The sequence below is a fragment of the Apus apus genome, chromosome 4 (genome assembly GCF_020740795.1).
Source record: "Apus apus isolate bApuApu2 chromosome 4, bApuApu2.pri.cur, whole genome shotgun sequence".
Classification (NCBI taxonomy): Eukaryota; Metazoa; Chordata; class Aves; order Apodiformes; family Apodidae; genus Apus; species Apus apus.
The window spans coordinates 10,391,143-10,412,054 of NC_067285.1; the positions used below are offsets into that span (position 1 = coordinate 10,391,143).

A 20,912-nucleotide genomic window follows, 5' to 3' on the forward strand; every position below is an offset into this window, starting at 1 on the left:
CTCCCTGCCAGAATGGCTCTCCTATGCAAGTCACTTGTTTTCAAAAACGTATTTGGTAAATACTTGCCCTGAGTTTAATTACTCAATGCTTTTCTGCAGATTGTCATACAGAAGGACAGTGTTAGCTGTACAGCCTAAGTGCATATACTTCAGACATTTGAGCTGTTTAATTCTGTTTTTTAAAAAAGAGACAGAAAGGAGAGCTTCACAAAAAATATTTTTAATATGCTTTACCAGAACTTTTCACTTTTCCAGTTACATAGAAAAAAAAAAAAAAAAAAGACGAATTTGGTACATGGGGACTAGAGCCAACCAGTGTTCTCCCCTGAAAGAGATGAATTAGTCTTATGACCCAACTCCATTTTCCTGGGCTCTTTAAGACAAAGAAACAGCTATTTTTCTTCCCCAAGCACAGTATTTCTTCAGCAGCAATGGAAATGTAATCACAGCAGCTTAACTTGACCCTTCTATAAAGCCTGTATATAAACCAGTGATTTTATGATGACAACACTGTCCTTGAAAGAAAGAGCGGCAGTCAGACATCGATGCGAACATAGAATGTCAGGAACATATGGCACTTGAAAAGATAGCTTATTTGAAGGCACCACCACAGCAGTGGCCAGTTGTTCTACTATATGCCCAAAGAAAAGTCTTCTTTCTGAAATTTATAAAACTATTAAAAAAAAAGTATTTGTACCCAAAACATGTGCTTTTAAAAAAATATGGACTGTGCTAAGCAACTCTCAAAATTTTGGTATATTATATATGTGTATACATATATACATACAAACACCAAAAAAAAGCATGCATGTTTGTATATATATATATAGGTATCTTATATTTTCCCTTTAAACTTGTAAGGCTTTAGGAGCTGGTTCTCACATTCAGTAGCTTTCTAGCTTCAGACGACCGCCATCTCCTTCACTCACAAAACGCTTTCTGCCCCTGTAAGAAAGTAAAAAAAAAAACCACCTTTTCAATCATTCAGAGTAGTATTACTTGCTTTTTCTTACTTGTCACTGAGAGGAATCTTTTATCAAAGTCAAATACAAGGTGTGAAACTTCAGCAAGATTAGCTGACATTCTTGATCACTGATAAATTGCTTTAAATCCATCTAAATCTCATATGCAGGCATATTTGCAAGAAGCTTTTCAAAATTTGTGTTGTCAAGTGCTTTCTACTTTGCTCACCTTTTCATGTTCACACTTGAAAAATATGCTAATTTGAAATCCTAGGAATGGTGTTTTTCTACCTAAAACTGAAGTACATAAGCCAAAAATGCCTCTCAACATATTCATGGTAACTGAAGTACAATCAAGCTTTTGTTGCAGCGATGACATTCAACCCTCCCACACCCCAAACCTGCAAAATATTCGATACCAAGATACAGAAAAACTCAGTATTAAGTCTAAAGTCTACAAATGGAGGCTGTTCTCGATAAAGATGAATTTCGAACCCCAAATTTATTGCAAGCTGTCAAACTGATGTAAGAAGCCTTACAAGACACCCAAACTGGAAAATAACTGTAACAAGCAGTATCCTGATGCATAAAACTGCAAGTCATAGTTTTAACATAATATTTTAAAACTTATATGTATTCCTCACAGGAAACAAAGCTTATTAGTATTATTGTGACCAGTTAGGAGAGAACAGAATACTCATTAGCTACAATTCAAACAGCATTAATTAGGCTATAAATAAGTAAACAGTAACAAAATAAAAAGCACTGTACAAACCACGACAGATACAAAGGGATCAGGTTTGCAGACACCTAAATGTCTTACCTTTTGCCACAAAGATAAGAATGGGTTGTCTCATCTTCAAACTCTATTCAAGCAGTTTTGTATGTTTAAATGTTTTTAAGCATTTTTTTTTCCACTGTAGCTGACAGCTTTCCACTGTCAACACACCTGAATCCTTGTTTGGCCTGAATCTCACACCTCAGTACTGCACTGCTCTCTACCAAGCTAATGAGCAGAACACACCAGAGACAGGCCCTCATCCTTTGGAGAGCAGGCAGGCATGCTGCCTGGGGCTCTGAGCAACCTGATCTAGAGGGAGGTGTCCCTGCCCATGCAGGGGGCTTGGATCTAGATGATCTTTTAAGGTCCTTTCCAACCCAAACCATTCTATGATTCTACGATTTGTCCCAGCCTCCACATAACAGGTTTCACATCAGGGCAGCTTCTTAATGAATGTTTTGCCAGTCCACCCATCTGTTTATCCACCCTTCACAGTATCCAGCTCCAGTCTGTACATCCTGCCTTCTGTTAGCTACAATAAAGACAAAAGCAGTGCCTTCACCTGTCTATGATAAAACAAGTACCTTGAAGGACAGAGGTCTCTCAGTGGTTTGGAGATTATTCCAGCCTGAAAGCATTCCTCTACAAACCGCTCAAGCACAGAATAGGAGTGTGGCACATCCAGGTTAATATCTGGTATTTCACTGTAAACTCGTTCATAGCCCTGCAATATAAGGATTCAAAGAATGACCTGGTTATTCTATGATTTTTATTACAAATTTTTAAAATACCCTTTTTAACTCAGAGGATTTATTTTTTCAATATAATTTAATGTATACTATGGACAGTTTCAACAAACCTAAAGCAGAACAGCTGCAAGTCAGTGGAAAAGAAAGGTGTAACACCAGTCAACAACACAGTATTACACAACTACCTATCTACATCAAAACACCAGCTGCATTTTCAACTTCTTTAGAAGCCAGAAATCCAGACAGTAGAGAATGTAGCTGCTATCATCTGGATAGTAACACAGAAAAGTTAATTTTTCTTCCACATAAGTTAATAAAATGTGACCACAGATCTCCACCACAGCAGTTTATGCAGTAAGGGAAACACAGGTGACAACCAGAGATTACTTCTTCACTGCCCACCAGCAGTACAGCTGGGTCAATTTTGACACAAGTCTTTGTGTGGTGCCTAGTTTGCCCTGGGACAGAACAGCTGTCCTATATTCATACCTAGAAGCAAAGCCGTGGATGACTCCAACTGTGTCAAATACTAGCTTCTATATACTGTTCTGACTGACATTTGTAATTAAGTGGGTTCTTACTGTTCTTCAATTATGAAGAACTACTGGATAGAAAGAGAAATTGTATTTATGAAAAATGAAGCTACGCTGCAGCATTTTCAATAATTAGTTTTAATCATTTAATTGCATAAAAGCAGTTAGAATCTTTGAACATTCAAATATTCTGTACCTCACAGTTCCACAGAGAACTATCATTCAAAATTAGTATGTGTTTCTTACAGTACATGACAAGTATTGCACACATACAGAATATTTGTATGGGATACAGAATGACCATGGAGAATTTTAAGAAGAGGAGCAGTCAGCAACAGACTACAAACAGTACTTAAAAGAAGTTAAAACAAAGTTAAAACCTACGCACATTTTGGAAGACCTCATCCAAAACTGTCTAAATGCCACACTTACTCTTTTCATTTGGTCCATAGTAATGACAGAAGAGCTCCAGAGAGATTTCAACAAATCCAGTATCATTTTAAAGGTTTTTTCTCCAGTTGACTCCAAAACCATCACAACAGCCTAAAACACATAAAACATATGGTTCAAGTACATGTCATGTAAGCGTATCAGGTGTGAAAAGAAGTGCATTATTATGCATTTTCTGGGGAGGCAAGTCCCTTTGTTACCATACACTCACCATTTCAGTATATGATTTGATAAGAAAAATGGATTATTTTAATAAAAATAAGTTATGAAAAAACATAAAGAACTAAACAGAGTGAAAATCACTGCCTTTCTGGCTCTGGTTTGAGAGATTCATGACTAAATCCATATAGTTGCTGCAGTATAAATGGCACTTAATTAATTTCATTCAATTAATATTGTATCTATGTTTTTTTCAAGCTATGATTTTAGAATAACTTATAAGTTTAAAATCTACAAGTCTCCACAACCCCCATTTTTCTATTGTGAAGGAGTTATCCAAAAGGAGTCAGTTTACTGAAAACAAAATGATGTAGATTGTGTGTGTTCAGCTTCATTGGTAAACAACCATTTCCCCATTTGGCAGGCTTTTTTAAAAGAGTACAAATGGGAACAGTCTCCCAGATACAGCAAATGTGATTTTATTTTTTTTTTCTAGTCTGGTTCCGAAATATCTCAAGAGCTTTTACTAATGTGCTGAATGGAACAATTCCACCCTGAAAAGGAAGCTCTATAATTTAACAGAACAGGTAACACCCATTAGAATACCCATATGTATGAAACTAAAAGGAAATAAAACACCAAAACAGAGCATATTTTTTTGCTACTATTCTTCAGCAGAAAATACACTGAGCTTTTCTTTTTCAGGAATCATATAATAACCTAAATTCAGCTATTTACCCAACAAAGAAAAATTAATTCTGGCTCTTCCCAGAGTTAGCAGCAGCTTACTTGTTGCACAATGTGCACAGGAACAAGCACACAAACCAGTAACTTTACATGAAACAATTTAGTTATTCAAGTAAATTAGAACTCACAACCTGAGCTTCAGATTCCAGTTATTTGTATGCCCACATCAAAACAAAACCAAACCTGCTGGTATTACTGACAATTATTAAAGGGACTCTGATTCTCCTTACTTCATATACAAGTTCATGGTGAAAATGGGGTACTTCCAGTTCCTGAAGGCAGCGTTCAGCTTCCAGGACATCTCCAGAAAGCAAATACTCTTTCAGCAACATATCGATCTGTTGAATTGTAAAACAAACAAAGAGCCCAGCACTAATTAGATATACAGTTTAAAAGCTGTCAACTGTTTTGATAATCTGTGATCAGCCCATCAGTTCAGTTAGTTCCTGAAACTTGCTGCTAATTTTTTATAAACGTATCTGCAACCTGAAACAGTGTTAGCCAAATACCTATACAGAACATTAATACAGGCACACAAGCATGAAAAACATTGCTTTATGGGATGTGTATAAAGGCTAATCATACGGATATTATTAAGTTTATCTTATCTGAACTCCTTCTGTAATCTGTTACACTCACAACCTAGAAATTCTAACATCACCTTTTCTTTTAAATCTGCCCACTTCACAGCATGGATCTCTCATAATTCCTGTTTCTTCCTCTCTCTTTTTCCAGTTATTACTGTAATTTCAATCAGTGATGCCAAAAAATAACAGTTTATCTAGTTTGGCCAGTTTCATCTTGGTTCTTCTTTTATATTATAAGCTCTTAAAAAGCTAAGTGCTAAGTATAGTTGTAATACACAGTATTGTACTAGCATGTCCCCATTACCATCAAATACTAAAAAGCCAACAAAATTATCTATGTCAGTTTAAAAAAATCTATTTTGTATAAATTAAAGAAAAACCAGAAACCAAAACCAACATTCAAGACATCATTTTGCTACAGGATATATGTATCTCTTCACTCTGTCCCATACAATATAAGCCTAGACAAACAGTAAACTCTAGAGAGGAGTTTTGTGGACTTCAGTTACCTCTTTAACAAGGTGTTTCACAGACTGCTGGCCACCTCCTGACCCCCACACGTTGTCTATACGCTTTCCACCCTTTGTCATACTCAGCAACACAGTAGCTCGGTCCAGCGCAGCTCTAGAAAGCAAAGTTAATGGTTTAAAAAGTTATTATGTAACTTCATTAAAAGGTTCATTAATTTGTACCTTCCCCTACTGCCATTCCTCTTTGGGCAAACTGACTTGATCCCTGGGAAGAGATCAAGATTAACAACTCCATGGGGACATCTCAATCAAGAAGCCAGCAAGCTAGCTCCCCACGTTCTCTTTCTGCCACCTTTGCACTTTCAGCTATACCATGCTTAGGACATGTAACCATCTGTGATGGCAGCAGATCTGAATCATTCATGTGGAATCTGAAACATCCTCACAAGAACTTAATATTTTCTTATGCAGAGATGGATTAAATCTGGGCTGCTTCAAGAATGCAGCTTGGCACGTGTAGCTCAAACGAAAGAGGCTTGAGTTGCTTCCACACTGAAGAACAAATTTTCTACTGAAATATTTTCTGTTTAGCTCTGAAAGAATTATGAAACCATGAGAATTTAAACAAAAACAGCACCTCAGAGGGCAAATATGTAATTGCAAAAAGGTGGTGTGCCAGTTTGTTAGGAAGATAATAAAAAAGGAAGTGAACAAAAAGGAAGTCTCAGATGCAGTTAAGCAGTATCCAGCTAAAGAAGGAACAGTTATCCCAAATCTTCATATTGGGGGCCAGCCAGTAACAGTAACTATTCACCAAGATTTAACGAGCAGAAAAGATTGGCCAAGAAAGCATCCCAGATGTGCAGTATGCAAGCTACAATCCTTCAAATCACAGGAGACATTTGTGTAACTGACAGACAATTTTCACAATTTGAACCTCAAGTTAGGCAGCTAAGCATTTGCCTTCCTTCTAAAAGTATCCAACTATAATAATTATAAATAGAAATTTCAGAAGCTACAAGAGTTCAGCACCTCTCTATCAAGCCTGAAACATTATTTTTCCCCCATAAGTGTATAAGACATGACTAGTTATTAAAATGTCTCTCTTTGTCAGAGATTGCTCCTTCAAACATCTCATCCTGACATGGAAAACAATTATACTTCTTTATGAATATTAAAGCATTACAGAGAAAGTCTGGGAAAGCACTGCACGAGCTTCAAACCTTTGAAAGGCAAAGCAGTTAATCCCTTGTGTATTTCACAGCATATCTACAGCAGCTGTCCTGGTGCTATATTTACTCATTAATCACATTAAAGCTTTTTCGAAAGACAAAACCTTCTATAATCACTTCTTGTTTCAGCTCGCTTTTTTTTTCCACTCTCAAACATAAGCTGGACAACAAACCTGACAAACTGCACTCAAATATATTAATCCATCTTTTCAGGCAGTTTCAGTATTTCTTCTCTGACCAGAGAAATTCTGGATTTTCTTGTTTTCAATGCAGACTCAGTGGGTTTCTCTTTATGATTTTAAATTAAAACAGAAGAAGTTAAGAGAACCACATGATTTATCCTGAAGACCTCATTTCCTGATCATCATCTCTGGCATTTGGAATGGAAAGCTGCAGTTATATAGAAAACAAGAAAATTACCGAGCTTGGACACAATCCACAGTGCCTTTGTAGCCATCTATGTAGGTACTGCTTAGAATCCCATCTCCAACAGCTCTAGCAATAAACTGGCCAACCAACTGCAACAACAACAAAAAAAGCATTTTTAATTAAATTTTGAATTTCAAAATAGTTCTAAGTAAACAATTTTAACATACTTGGTCTTCAGATTTTATTTAAATGAGCCCTCTCAAAGTAAAAACACAGCCTGGGAAATGGGTAGGGGATTACAGACAGCAAGACCATCTGTATTTTTTCAAAATACAGATTCTAATTCAGTTTACTTTATCAATTTTAGCCATATTTAGAAGAAACAGCTTTTGACTACTAGCATAAAACTTTACAAATATACCTGTGGTGCCTTGGGAGAATCCAACACCAGTTCAGGTAGTTCTTTAAGCAGTCTATCAAACGATTTTTCCACATCAGTTTTGCTTACTACTGTCCCGCAAAGGTCAGAGATAAGCTTAGATGTCATTTCCCTGTGACTAGCTTTCCCTTCTAATGCCAAGGAAACAGCCAGCACTGGCACACTGTATTTCATTTCACCAAGATTTAAATCCTTCAGCATCTCCTAAATAAGATTTGAAAAACAAAACCGATTAAAAGGTCATAAATTGTATTATATAAATATATATTATACAAAAATATTACAAATATATCAATATTTATATGCTTAAGATTTATCTATTCACATATATGCTTCTGCTCATGTAATGAATATAAGTGCATAGGAAATCTTACAGTGCATTTCTTGCCAACATCTCTATATGCTCATTTATAGCGAGCAGCTGGATCCCCTTGTTAGCTTTGCCCCCTAAATTAAAGGAGTAAAAAAGAATGCAACGTACCGAAACTTCGTTAGTATCTCCATGTTCAAAATACTCTTGTATGATTGGTGTTAACGTTTTTTCAAATGCTCTTTCATCCAGAGGTAAAACTACTGTTTCATAGACACAGTTCTCCTATTTTAAAATACAACAGAATATACCCTGTTGTGAAAAGTACTGTCTCTTCTTACATCTTATGCAGTGCTAATAGCATCAAAACATACCTTCTAAATCCTTAATGCTTTAGCCCTGGTAGTCACAGAATCACAGAATCTTAAGGGTTGGAAGGCACCTCGAAAGATCGAGTCCAACCCCCCTGCCAGAGCAGGGTCACCTAGAGTACATCACACGGGAACTTGTTCAGGCAGGTTTTGAACGTCTTCAGTGAAGGAGACTCCAGAATCTCTCTGGGCAGCCTGTTCCAGGGCTCTGTCACTCTCACAGTAAAGAAGTTTTTTCTGATGTTTACGTGGAACCTCCTATGCTCCAGTTTGCATCCACTGCCCCTTGTCCTATCATTGGATGTCCCTGAAAAACCCTGGCTCCGTCATCCTGACACTCCCCCTTAACATATTTGTAAACTTTGATTAAGTCACCCCTCAGTCTCCTCCAAGCTAAAGAGGCCCAGCTCCCTCAGCCTTTCCTCATAAGGGAGATGTTCCACTCCATCATCTTTGTGGCTCTACACTGGACTCTTTCAAGCAGTTCCTGTCCTTCTTGAACTGAGGGGCCCAGAACTGGACACAATATTCCAGATGCGGCCTCACCAAGGCAGAATAGAGGGGGAGGAGAACCTCTCTTGACTTACTAACCACACCCTTTCTAATGCACCCCAGAATGCCACTGGCCTTCTTGGCCACAAGGGCACATTGCTGGCTCATGGTCATCCTCCTGTCCACCAGGACCCTCAGGTCCCTTTCTCCTGCCCTGCTCTCCAGCAGGTCAGCCCCCAACCTGTACTGGTACATGGGGCAAAACTCTACACTTGCCCCTGTTGAATTTCATCAAGTTTCTCCCCACCCAACTCTCCAGCCTGTCCAGGTCTCACTGAATGGCAGCACAGCCTTCTGGTGTGTCAGCCACTCGTCCCAGTTTAGTGTCATCAGCAAACTTGCTGAGGGTACACTCTGTTCCTTCATCCAGGTCATTGATGAAAATACTGAACAGCACTGGTCCCAGGACATAGTCAGTATTCTGCCAGAAAACATCAGATTGTCTCCACTGTTAAAGTGTGGACAACACTGGCTAAATGTCACACTGCTTCTGCTTTGAATTTACTGTTAGCTACACTGAACTGAAGACTGACCTTACTAATACTAGTTAAATACTCCACACCCTGTTATTAGGGTTCTGCTGACACCACATGAACATAAAGATCAGGTGCCTATGTACTATGTACTGAAGGGAGAGTAACACAAACTCCTGCCCCAGCCCAGCAGTTAGCTGTGCCACAGCACAAGACTTAACTTTAAGTGTCTTTCCCTGCAAGGGGCACTCCAGACCCTGCCTGTTTTCCCTGTTCCTTAGTGACTGTGTCACACAGTCACCAGACAGGCAACTCATGTTCAAATCAGAGAAAAGGCATTTTCAGAGTACTTGTCAGTGAAGACACTCCCTAAGGATAAAAACAAGCACATAGCAAATGGCTCCTGTGTAACCTGGTCCTGCAGAGCTCCAGCACACCCTGCATTTCCCACACAATTCAGCTTCCCACTCCTTACAGGCTAGAGAGTAACATTCAGAGCAATACTACAGATCACAATAATCTGAACAAAGAAGTTTTCCAACTAATGCTTACTGGAAAGAAATTTTCCATAACCAAGAAGTATAGCAGAAGTCCAAAAGCTTATCCTTTCATCACATCAGACTGTTTTCAAGATCAGAAAAGCTAAGCATTCCATGCAATATTAATTTTTCATTAAACTTGCTTTTATGCACTCATCAGCTTCATCTTTAATAGCTATCTCTGCTAACAGAAGGTGTTGAATTGCAGGTAAAAAAAAAATATATTGGAAGGAGGTTCTGATATTCTCATGTACTACGCTGTCAGCAGCTATGGCTTCAGCAAACAGCCTCTGCCCAAATGAAACCACCATCGCTCTGCTTATGTTACACAGAACTTACTTAGGGTCCTTCAGTTGTATTGATCTCAGAGACTTTAGTAATCAGTGTTTCCTTTCCTCAGTGATTTCATGTTACAAAGCACCCTTTGCCCAGTGAACTTGACTTTGTTTTCCCCCGATAATAATGGCTGTAAAGTACAATCTTCCACAACATAACCCAAATAAATAGACATAAACAAACTTCCCAGGCTATCAACATGAAGTGTTTATACTAAGTAGATACTAGACATTGGGAGGGTTGGGAATACAGTGAAGACAAAAAGGATACTGTCCAGACTAAACTTCCAACTAGAGAAAATCTGTGTTGCCTTTTTAATCTGGTGCTTGTTTGCAATATTGAGCAGCATTGCAACATTCACCTCTATGGGAGCCAGCAGTGAAAGAAAACTCCTGGGAAAAAGGTGCCACCTCTCTTCAGGCACAGAAAAGAGAGCTCATGGGGTAAATTGTCTTTAATTAGCCAATAATCCATTTTTTAATGTAAAAATGAGCACTTGGTACAGCCAGGCTGACATTCACAGAACTCACAGGGTCAAACTTTCATTAATACGCACATCACAGCAACTGAATTAAGTACAAACCAACACTGCAAATAAATTATTTGCCTACCTGGTCATCATCATAATTAGGATCCTTAACATCTACTTCTTCCACATCATACACTTGACCTGGTGTTCCCCAAACTCCTTTACCACCTGCTCCACCTGGCAAAATAGGGGACAGTAAGCAAAGGCCACCAGCTTACAAAGAATACTTTTGAGTTCAACCCAACACTCTTTCACTTAAGAGTGATGTATTACTGCTCGTGCCCATCTCCTGACTCTAACAATATATACTTAAAAGGGTGTGATTGTATGACATGTTCCCACTTTAACCACCAGTCTTTTCACCACTTCCCACACAAGAATTACTGAAGGTTGAAACAACTGTACTTTCAAATATAACCATGCTTTCAGTTTGTATTAGTTACAGTCTTGTGAACCCCCAACAGTTCACATTTGTGTATTAAATTGGCTAATAAAAGGTACTTCAAGACAGAGGTTAATTCATGACACACATAGAAAACTTTCTGATAAAATGCCTCCTACAATCTAACAAAGAACCAAGTGCCTGCACAGAGACTGTGGCTTATGAAAATGATGCCCAGTGGAAAACAAATAACGATGTTTTGGACAGGGTCTTTACCACATTACCCTCTTCACTAAGCTACACCAACCTTTCTTTGGTAGACCTCTTCCCTTTCCAGACCGGGATCGCCGGTCCAGGAGTTTCCCCTTTGGACTCGTTGGTACTACAACTCCAATCTTCAGTGTCTCTCCATTGTCACTAACAGAGTCTCCTCTCCCAGAATCTCTAGAAGAATTTTTCCTCAGCCGCCTCTTGGCTTTAGCATGTAATTTAGCTTCACTAATTGAAGTTGCAGGAATCCAATTGCCATTGATTTCAGTTTTTCGCTCCTCAGACCCACCATTTTCTTCATCACCGGAAAATGGAGCATCACTTAGATTCTCAAGTTCTTAAAAAGGAGAGGAAAAAATGTTACAGTTTAAGAGGTTTATGTTAAAATACCAAAACACACTGCATTTTACAAGGATTACAACATTAAATAGAACTCTTGTTTCCACCAGTGTTAAGGTAAATGATGTTTGCTTTAGAATATGTCTACACATCACAGTAAGAAGGAGTTCCTTATTCGCCTGCACAAACTACCCGCAATCTAAACACAGCATATGTCAAGAATTGGGAAGCAAATGAATAAACCATTTATAAACAGGTAAACCACAGAAAACCCCACCCTTGTTAAACAAAACCTATCATAACTCCTCAGTGCGTAAGATTTAAGAGCCTAGTTCTCACTCCACCCACTCATCTCTTGATTTAGAAACAAACAAAACCACCAATACAGTAAATTCTGCAAGAACTCACTAATGTTAACAGACTAATCACCAAAGTGAAATTAATTTCCTAAATCATCAACCAACATTCCCCTCATTCAAGGAATTTCAAACAGCTCACCAGCTGAAAACGCAATGATTTAGACTTACAAGAATACAAAACCAACATGATTCTTATTTTTTCTTTTTAAAGTTACCAGGGGGGGAAAGAGCCATTTAATACAAAACCCTGGGACTTTGGTAAGGAAGACTCATAGAATAAAGTCTTTTGAAACAGTGAGATCTCTCTCTTCTTCTCTATTGACTGCCCCTCACTGTGGCTTCAGTCAAGACTGTTTTAAACTGGCCATGATTTATTCCCCAGCATAATCACATACAATAAATAACTAGCTTTTGTTTCATACCCAAGAAGAAATCCTCTCCCAGCTTAAGGACATGCTGAGCACCAAGAACTGCAGTAATTTCACTCTTTTGGGAAGTTCATGAATGTTTACAATTCAAATCTAAAGTCTTTTATTTCACAAAGTCTGGATGTCCCCCACCTGAGCTGTATGGTTCAGCAGAATGCCTTATTGAGAGCATTAAAAGCAAAAGCCTTAGTAATTTCTTCTTCCCCTTTTTAGCCCATCAAGAAAAAAAAAAAGCACCTGGGGACCTACTTTACATTCCAGTTGGAACCTTGGAAGCCCTTGCAAATTGGAAAAAACACAAAGGGAAGAGCCTCAGCTCTCTTACACAGCTCTTCTTTTCCTAAGGATTCATTGGAGTCTCAAAGATACAACCTATAGCCCACTCTAGGAAGTGAGGATGAGGCACACAGAAGCTACTTTACCAGCTGCACCAAGCCTGCTTTACAGAAAAATTCACTGCCATTAACCCAGAATATCATAGTGTTTTAAATTTGTTTTTGTACTTAGCTGAATGTATTACTTCACCATTCCAATACATCTAATTAACAATGTCTATTTGGCAATACTTCTCAGAATATTATTTTTTTCAATTCAAAACAGGTTCATGAAAAATTGCTCTGAAAGCAAAGTACACTAATAAAACATTTCCAACCTCAAAGTATTTATCCATATCAAAGAGGATAACACAATATTAAGTGAAGAAAGTTAGATGCAACTATCTCCACCATGGTCAAAGAAATAACATTTAGATACTGGTGCTCGGAGATGTGAATGTTACGGCTGAACAATAACGCAGCCATTCCAGTCAAAGCATCATCTTTCCACTCATTACTTCCACAAAAGCATTCCTTTTATGCTTGCAGCAAGCTAAAAACCAAATGCCTGCATCACATCAGGAAAAGATTCCCACAATGAGCTTTCTCAGTTTGTCTAATATTTTAATAAAATGAAGAGAAATCTGCATAAAGCTAGCGGGGGGGGGGGGGACGAGACAGTAAAAGAAAACAGAGCAGGTTTCCTTCCTCACATTTCCCAGAGAGACCCCTTCAGCATAACCAGTCATCAAAAGCAACTCAATTTAAATTCTTCATGTCCACTTTTCCACTAATTTCTCCAGTTTAGACCTTTAATCTGGCTGTCCAGGAACTGCACTCTTCAATGACCACCTACTTGGTTCACAGTTCCCAAAGAAAATTGCCAAGAACTAATTCAGTCAGTCCTGCATCTGACGAGTCCGGGTAATAAGGGAAGTCTACAGTCCAGCCTCCTTAAACAGCCCTGATCTCAGTTTGGGACTAAAGGAAATCCTCCATAGGAAACAGCCAACCTGTAAGACTTAATATTTCTCAGTGCATTACTAAATTGCTTTTTAAAATATATATAGAACACTGTCTTTCTCCTTAATATTATGACCAACTACCACTCCACTATCAGTTACCCACTTAGGCTGAAAAAAATAGGTTAAAGAGATATTGTAATTTTTAGTAATTTTCTAAAATAGAATAGTTTTATGAAAAGAACAAAAACATTACATGAATCTTCCTTTCAGCTTCTCACTTTTCTATCATGTAACATATACACACACATATATAAGCAAAAGCAGTATCCTATAAACTTCAAGACTTTGTTTACTATGCCTTAAGAAGTTATCCAAATTGATCTTATTAACCTGCTAGTAAGGCTAGAGGGCACACTTAAAATCTGTGCTTCTATGGTGCTACCGTAAGGAACAAAATACACAGCAAGTACTTACCTACACAAAAATGTAATTTGATCAAATTGAGTCAGTTTAGCTATCTACCTTTTCCCATCTACTATCCACATATAATTCTAAAATTATGAGAAGCAACACATCTTCTAAATTAAACTAATTTTGGGTTAAAAATGGAGGTCACAAGGAGCATGTTGCAACTCCCACTGCATTACATACCATCTTAACACATATATGATCTTTTTCTGAAAAAGATTTAAAACCTACAAAAACTCTTTGGTATACAAAAAGGTCAGTGCAGATCATCACCACCTTTGGAGGACACAGAAAACATTTAACTGTGTTACCTTGTCAATTTCAGGGCAGTCTATTTTTTCCCATGCCAGCCCACTCACAGTCAAGCCTTTCCTAATTTGTTTCCTCGAATTTTAAGCTAAGTAGCTACATAAAACCACAATTTGTACCTGTCAAATGCACCTACACACCTTACTTTTGAACTGATTATTGTCCTCACACCAGCACTAATGGAAGTCAGATGATAAGGAATCAGAGTCTCTATTACTTAGTAAGTTAAGGAAATTTTAACTTTATTATTTTAACAAATTTTGAAATACATGTAATCAAGCATGATACTATGATATATACTTTTAAGAACTATTCTTAAATTTGTATGAAAAAAATTTTATTTTTTTTTCAAACCAGTACTGTTAAAAAACCAACAGGTAATACAGTTTTTCTACAGAGAACAATTCAGGTCAGCTAACTAATTTTCAGTAAAAAAAATCTTTAATATATTACTTACCTGTTGGGTTAACATAAAGGTGTGCCTTTTCTATTTCCATAGCTGCTTAAAAGAACCAACGGTGAAATGTAAAGTCTGAATGTTTTCCCTTCCAAGGCCTAAACAGAAACAGAGAAGCTTAGGGGAAGAAAAGCACTAGATCAAATCTTACAGAAGTAAAAAGCTGCAAAGTCTTCACTCACAAAATACAGTGCAAAAATAGGTTTTTTTTTAAAGTTATAATTAACTATCAGTAACCACTGAAAAGTTTCTGAGAGGGTAAATGGTGTAACATGAGACAGCACTTCCCTCAAACACATCTATCTAAGCCTCGATGTCTTGGCAGTTGTCAGTTCTGTTGCTTATAAAGGAGGCACCAGGATAACGGCCGTTATTTTAAGGGTAAAAACCCTCTGTATGCAGCTTTTTTTAGTTGATAAAGCTACCTCTATCAACCTAGACTGTCCAACTCTGCCAAGTGGTTATCTATATGAGGGCACATTATTAATGTTGTAATAGCATCCACAAGAGAAATGTTCTTCAGGTGAACTCTAATGATAAAATGGTTATCAATTTATCGAGCACAGACCAGCCCTAGAAGACAAGCTATTTTTTTGTTCCTCAAGGACACAGTGTTTGTTTTACTGCACATGTGCATACAGCTGTCAAGCTTTCACATCTGTGCTTCTACACCCTCTGAACACTCTTTACAACCACCGTTCAACCTGCAAGCGATAAAACCGAACACTTCTCTTTTTCTGTTACTCCCTCTTCTCCCTCTTCCTAGTGCCTGCTATTCTACAAACCACCCCATGCCACTGTGAAAGAGATGGCATCATCCATCCTTCCTTTCTGTACAGAACAAATTAAGCAGCCTCAAAATTCCCCATACATTCTTTCATCAGCAAGAGCTTCACAAATCACTTTGTAGTTCTGTGAATATTACCAGTATTTGTGTCTGCCTCCTAAAAAATTCAGTGGCTCCTTTTCCCCCCTTCTCATCCTTTGCTGCCCTGAAAACACATTATCGTTCAGTGGCAAGATTTTTACACCAAATGGCAGCACTCCCTTCCCCTTTTCTTCCCTCTCCTTGTTTTCCCCTTATGTCCACTTGCTTACCACAGAACAACTAACTGCAAATGATTCATCACAGACCGTTGGCAATAAAGCAACTCTGGTTTAGGGCACAGTTTCAAGCTGTCATGATCTTGCACTTCCTTAGTCAACCCAAACAGTTAACAGCTTTGTGTAACAAGAAGTCCCCCCAGCCCGACACATTTATTTTTCTTAATAAACATTTTTTTCTGAGTTACCTCAATCAATCATTCAGTTCTCAAGTGTTCCCAGGCACTGTCAGTTGAGAGCTTTCCTGTATGGATCTTAGTCTAAACCGAGCAAGCTACCTTGTAAGAAGTTTTATCCTTCCCATCAGTTGTCCACCTCTTTGAAAAAGAATACAAAAGACCAAATCTACATTAAATAACAATCATGACTTTCATCATAGGTAATAAAGTCCTAAATTTCAAGCGCAAAGATACTTCTTCCATCTAGGACCCTAGCTGGAATCCTCCACCTAAGGCAACATCACAAATAACAACACATGTGCTGTCTTGCTGAGATTCATCACTCTGTTTTGTTTTCAACAAGAAAGATGGAATAAATGAGCTTTACAACTCATGCTGTCATATCAATCAGGAGACATACCCTCAATTTAGCAATCCACCCTCATTAACTCAAGCCCAAAGGTGTGCTGGAGCTTTAGGTTGCTGGCACTTTAGAAAACAATTCACTTTATATTTTGCAGAATTGTACCACACTGTATTACAAAGCAACTACAGAAAACCTGCATTAAAAACACCAGAATAAGTAATCCCAAAAAATTATGTTAGAAGAAATAATACAGGAACAAAATGGAGATAAGTAAATTTAAATATCTGCATAACAAGAACGCTGCAAGAGATCTTAAGATAGATCAGCGATACAAACAGTACTTTTACAGTTCAGCAGACAAGGTTATTTCCCAAGTCTCTGAAAATCACCAATAAAATACGCTCAGCTACATGCAGTACTGTCTCTGTGCTCACTGTACAAGTAAGCAATTCTACCCCAGCAGATGAACAGCAGCAGGTTAACTTGTAGGAACAACACACGCTGCAAAAGAAAACCTCCACAAACCTCTCAAAATCTTACATCTACGTAAAACATCCCTGGCGAATTTCTGCAGAGCTGACACTATTTTTCTCTTCCCCCTAAGTGAACACTCCCCATCACCAAGGCTGTGTAGAGTTGCAAACGCCAGCTGTTATTGTGCAGCCACACGCAGCAACACCCAGCTAAGATCCAGCTATGCCTACAAAGCCCGTGCTGCCAGCAGGAACCCACGGCGGACCAACCCCAGCCCTGGAGAACAGGGTGGCCGCGGCGGGGGGGCGGGCCGGCGCTGGGCCCCGCCGCCTCAGGCCCGCTGGGCGGCACGGGCCTGGCAGCCGTTGGGCCGGGCTGGGCCCAGGAGCATCGCCACCTCACGGGATGTGCCCTCACCACCCTGACACTGCCGAAAGCGGCGACGCGGAGATGACCGCGCAGCCAAGCCCGGCTACCGGCGCCGCGGCGGGAGCGAGGCGGGCTCCCGGGGCCGGTTCGGGGGAGCAGCTCCTCACGGCGCTAGCCGCCCCTCAGCCATCGCCCCTCAGCCATCGCCCCGCGGCCGGCCGGCCTGCTCGCCCCCCCCCCCCACGCACCCTGTAGGGCCGGCCTGCCGCGCCCGCAGGGAGGAGCAAGGCCGCCCGCTCCGCGCCGCGCCCGCCGCGCCCCGCAGGCCGCCCGGGACCGTTACCGGCAGCGGCCCCGGCCGTTCGCCCCGCCCCGCCGCGCGCCCGGCCTGCTTGTTTGCGTTTTCTTCCCCCTAGCGACCGGGCGGCCAGCGGCGCCGCGGATTGGCTGGCTGCCGCCCGCCCCGCAGCCAATCGGCAGGCGGGGACGCCATGGGTGGGGCCGCGCAGCCCTCGGGAGAAGGACGGGGGAGAGCGCGGGAGGGCGAGACCATCGCGGGGGGCCGGCGGGGAGGGAGCGGGACGGAGCCATCGGGGCGGGGGGTGCCGGCCGGCGGGGCCCGGGGAGCGGCAGGGACCCCGAGAGACCCCTCCCTGCCACCGGGCTGCCCCCCCCAGCCCTGGCCCGAACCGGCCCGCTTGGGACCCCCGGCCTGGCGGCTGGACGGCAGCTGCACGGAGGGGCAGCCCCGGGGCCGCGCACACCAGCAGCTGCCATCGCCCGCCCTGGCGGAACCCAGCCCGCTGGCCAAAGTGCAGCACCGCGCTTCTGAGCGCTTAGGAGGATCCTTAGCACCAGCGAGCACTGCCTTGAACAAACAACAAACCCTGGCCTGCGGTAGAACAGCCGCACCCAAAGACCCTGGGAGGGGATGGAGGGGTTCTTGTAGGAGCCTGGCCAGGAGCAGGGAGCCCTGCAAGCACGAGCAGCTGCGGGAACGCTGACAGCTGTGCCCGGCTCCTCCGCAGCATTCTGTTGTCCTCCTCTAATTCTGAGCTGGTTTTTTTTTCTTTTCTGATGCAAAACCATCAGAAAAATAATGTATTGCCCCGTTTCGTGTTGCTCGTGACTGACAGGGATTTCAGACCTTTTGCTCCCTCTTCACAAAAGACCTCTCTACCTTCATTTCATCATCGAGTGTTAAGAACAAGGGGACTAGGAAACACCGCAGCTGCCTCACGGTTGGCAGACAGGATTCCTACTGTTCAGGCAATCCAACAGGTAAAAGGTGCTGCAGCCACCTTCTCCACTACTGAGACTCTTTTAACACAGTGCACGTTTGGGACTGACATCTAAAAAGCCATGCATATCCATCCACACATATACCCTATTTCAGTTTACTTTTCCTCTGTTTATTCTGTACTCACTGCGAGGCCAGACACCTTATTAGAGACAAACGTCTCCTTTCGTTGTCATGTGTTTTGCCTCCATTTACAGTCTCTCCTAAAAACCCAGCTAACCCTTTGTTTTCTCTCTGTAATTTGTCACTCTAGAGAGCCCAAGCAATAGCAGTCCAGCCCTATGAGGAAAGAAAATACAGATCCCTTCTGCTTTTTTTACATCGCAGGATTTTTCAGCCGCCAGGAAGAGAATCCTCCTCAGTTGATAGATTATGACTTGACTTTTGTAGTATTTTTACATATTTTTCCAGTATAATTCTACTTCAGATCGGTGTACTTTTGACCACAGTAACAGCCAAATTTCCCTTGAATTTCATTATTGGCCCAGCTCTGCACAAACCGTCAAAACTAGGTTTAAAAATTAAAACAACAATAACCTGTTAAAAGACTGTGCAGTGCAATTGCTGTATTTTTAGTGATCAATACTTTCCCCATCAGACAAATGACAGAAAGAAAATCACTCTTGTTCATGAAGACACTAAGTTGCAGACGTTTTCAAGTCAGGACAGTTCAGCATGCTCCCACAAGACTGTTTTTCACACGCAACCTAGAGGCAGCATCAAAAGATGTTGTTTCCCCATCAATCAAAAAGTAATTTCTAGTTTGCTCTTTGCACCTCCGCTGACTAGCACATACCAAACAAACCACTACAGTGTCATCGCCAGCATTAGGAAAATAAACCCTTGCTATTAGCAAAGATTGTGGAATTCAGTTTCCCCTGCAAGACAGAACAGGGGCTTTAAAGAGACTTTGCAGGGAGGAGGAAGGAGATGGCAGAGAAATCAAACTGAAACAGTAACCAGAACCTGCACACCAGAAGACACCACAAAATACCACGTCAGTGCATCACGTCAATTACACAGTTTAAAGCACCGTGGAAAAGCGCTGGAGAATTTTCTGATAAAATTTACGACTGGATCACTTCCAAGAGGCCAAAAAGCTGGGTCAGTAATCAAAAGAAGATGAAAACCCCTGAGCACACCTCCAGGCAAAAAAAAAAAAAGAAAAGGTCGTTGTTTTCTCTCTTCTGAACGCTTCTATTAGCAGCTGGTTTATCAATCACCGAAAATCTCTTCTAGATTTCACTTCACTTTCTGATTTCATAAATGCTGTGACCTGAAGAGGGCTGATATGCATGAAAGACTATTTGCATTTTTCCATTGTCTCAACAGGCCTGCTAAAAGATATCGCCTCTTTCTGCCTTTCTAACCTCAAAACCACCTGCAATATTTAAGACAGCCGATCACACGCTGATCCCTGAGCTGCACAGACCCGCCGGGCCCCCTCCCCCAGCTGTATGAACAGCAAACATACCACCACAAAAGCAAACGAGCAGGATTTCTCCCCCCACCCCCGTAGAAAAAAAAAAAATCCCTCTTTTTGAGCGTTTCGGGCCAATGGGTGCGGGCCGCGCAGCCCCACGCCCGCTCCCCCGCACCTGCGCCCCGGCGTTACCTGCGCCCCGCACCGCCCCGCACCGCCCCGCGGGGACCCGCCGGCAGCTCCCGGGGCCCCTCTGCGCTTCCCCCGACCCCCAACGCCGCCGATCACCTGGAGCGAAATGCTTGCACGGCGGCGAGCAGGCCAATTTCTATCCGCCTTCCTTCCTTAGAGCCTGCTGGGTTGTTTTCAAACTCTCCCCTCCCTTTCTCACGCGCTGGCCAAGCCCTCCCGTAACACCCAGGGGAGGAATCCATTGGCTGAAGTTCCCCAAAACGCTGGAGCAGCCCTTCCCCCCCTGTTCCGTGTCCACTGCACAATAGGAACCGCGTGTCTCGGGGCTGCCCTGGCCAGCTCGCTGCCGGCCTTTGCTTTTCATCAAGGTTTATCGGAGCTGTAGCCGGGTGTGATTCATGTAGGTCATCCCACCTCCAGCACCAGAGAGAGCAGGGAAAAACAGGGAACTTGTGTCGGGTTAGAAACATCACAGAACATTTTCCTTGTGCTCCCCACGGTGGGTTTGTCAAGGTTTTACTTTCTGGTTTAAATATTTTTGAAAGGCAGCATCTGTGCTCCTGACACCTCAGCAGTTCTGTTTGATTACAATCGAGTCTGTTACTATGTCACTTGGAATATAAATTCCCACACATAATGCAGACAG

At 41.3% G+C, this 20,912-nt stretch overlaps 1 protein-coding gene across 6 annotated transcripts; it reads right to left on the minus strand.

Moving 5' to 3' along the window:
- Positions 1-204: 204 nt before the first annotated feature.
- Positions 205-20,450, minus strand: PDCD4 (programmed cell death 4). 6 transcript variants are annotated; one of them, XM_051617668.1, is made up of 13 exons: positions 20,363-20,450; positions 16,172-16,300; positions 14,880-14,977; positions 11,278-11,577; positions 10,671-10,765; positions 7,960-8,073; positions 7,461-7,682; positions 7,091-7,188; positions 5,478-5,592; positions 4,612-4,719; positions 3,458-3,568; positions 2,328-2,467; positions 205-945 (listed from the first exon to the last, which is right to left on the minus strand). In XM_051617668.1, the coding sequence occupies exons 3-13, from the start codon at positions 14,917-14,919 to the stop codon at positions 885-887; spliced, it is 1,404 nt and encodes a 467-aa protein (XP_051473628.1). In that variant the 5' UTR covers positions 14,920-14,977; positions 16,172-16,300; positions 20,363-20,450; the 3' UTR covers positions 205-884. The 6 variants fall into 6 exon arrangements, with proteins under 6 accessions (XP_051473628.1, XP_051473632.1, XP_051473631.1 ...); XM_051617672.1 differs by lacking the exon at positions 20,363-20,450 and adding an exon at positions 17,695-17,719; XM_051617671.1 differs by lacking the exon at positions 20,363-20,450 and adding an exon at positions 17,600-17,690.
- Between the last annotated feature and the right edge of the window lie 462 nt (positions 20,451-20,912).

What these genes read in the sequence shown, in the direction of transcription:
- PDCD4 (XM_051617673.1), bottom strand. Translation starts at nt 14,919, where the DNA reads ATGGAAATAGAAAAGGCACACCTTTATGTTAACCCAACAG. An exon ending in ATTCTCCCAAGGCACCACAG is followed by an intron (nt 7,189 to 7,460) that starts GTATATTTGTAA and finishes TTGTTGTTGCAG; the next exon opens with TTGGTTGGCCAGTTTATTGC. An exon ending in AGAGACCTCTGTCCTTCAAG is followed by an intron (nt 946 to 2,327) that starts GTACTTGTTTTA and finishes ACTTTCTTACAG; the next exon opens with GGGCAGAAAGCGTTTTGTGA.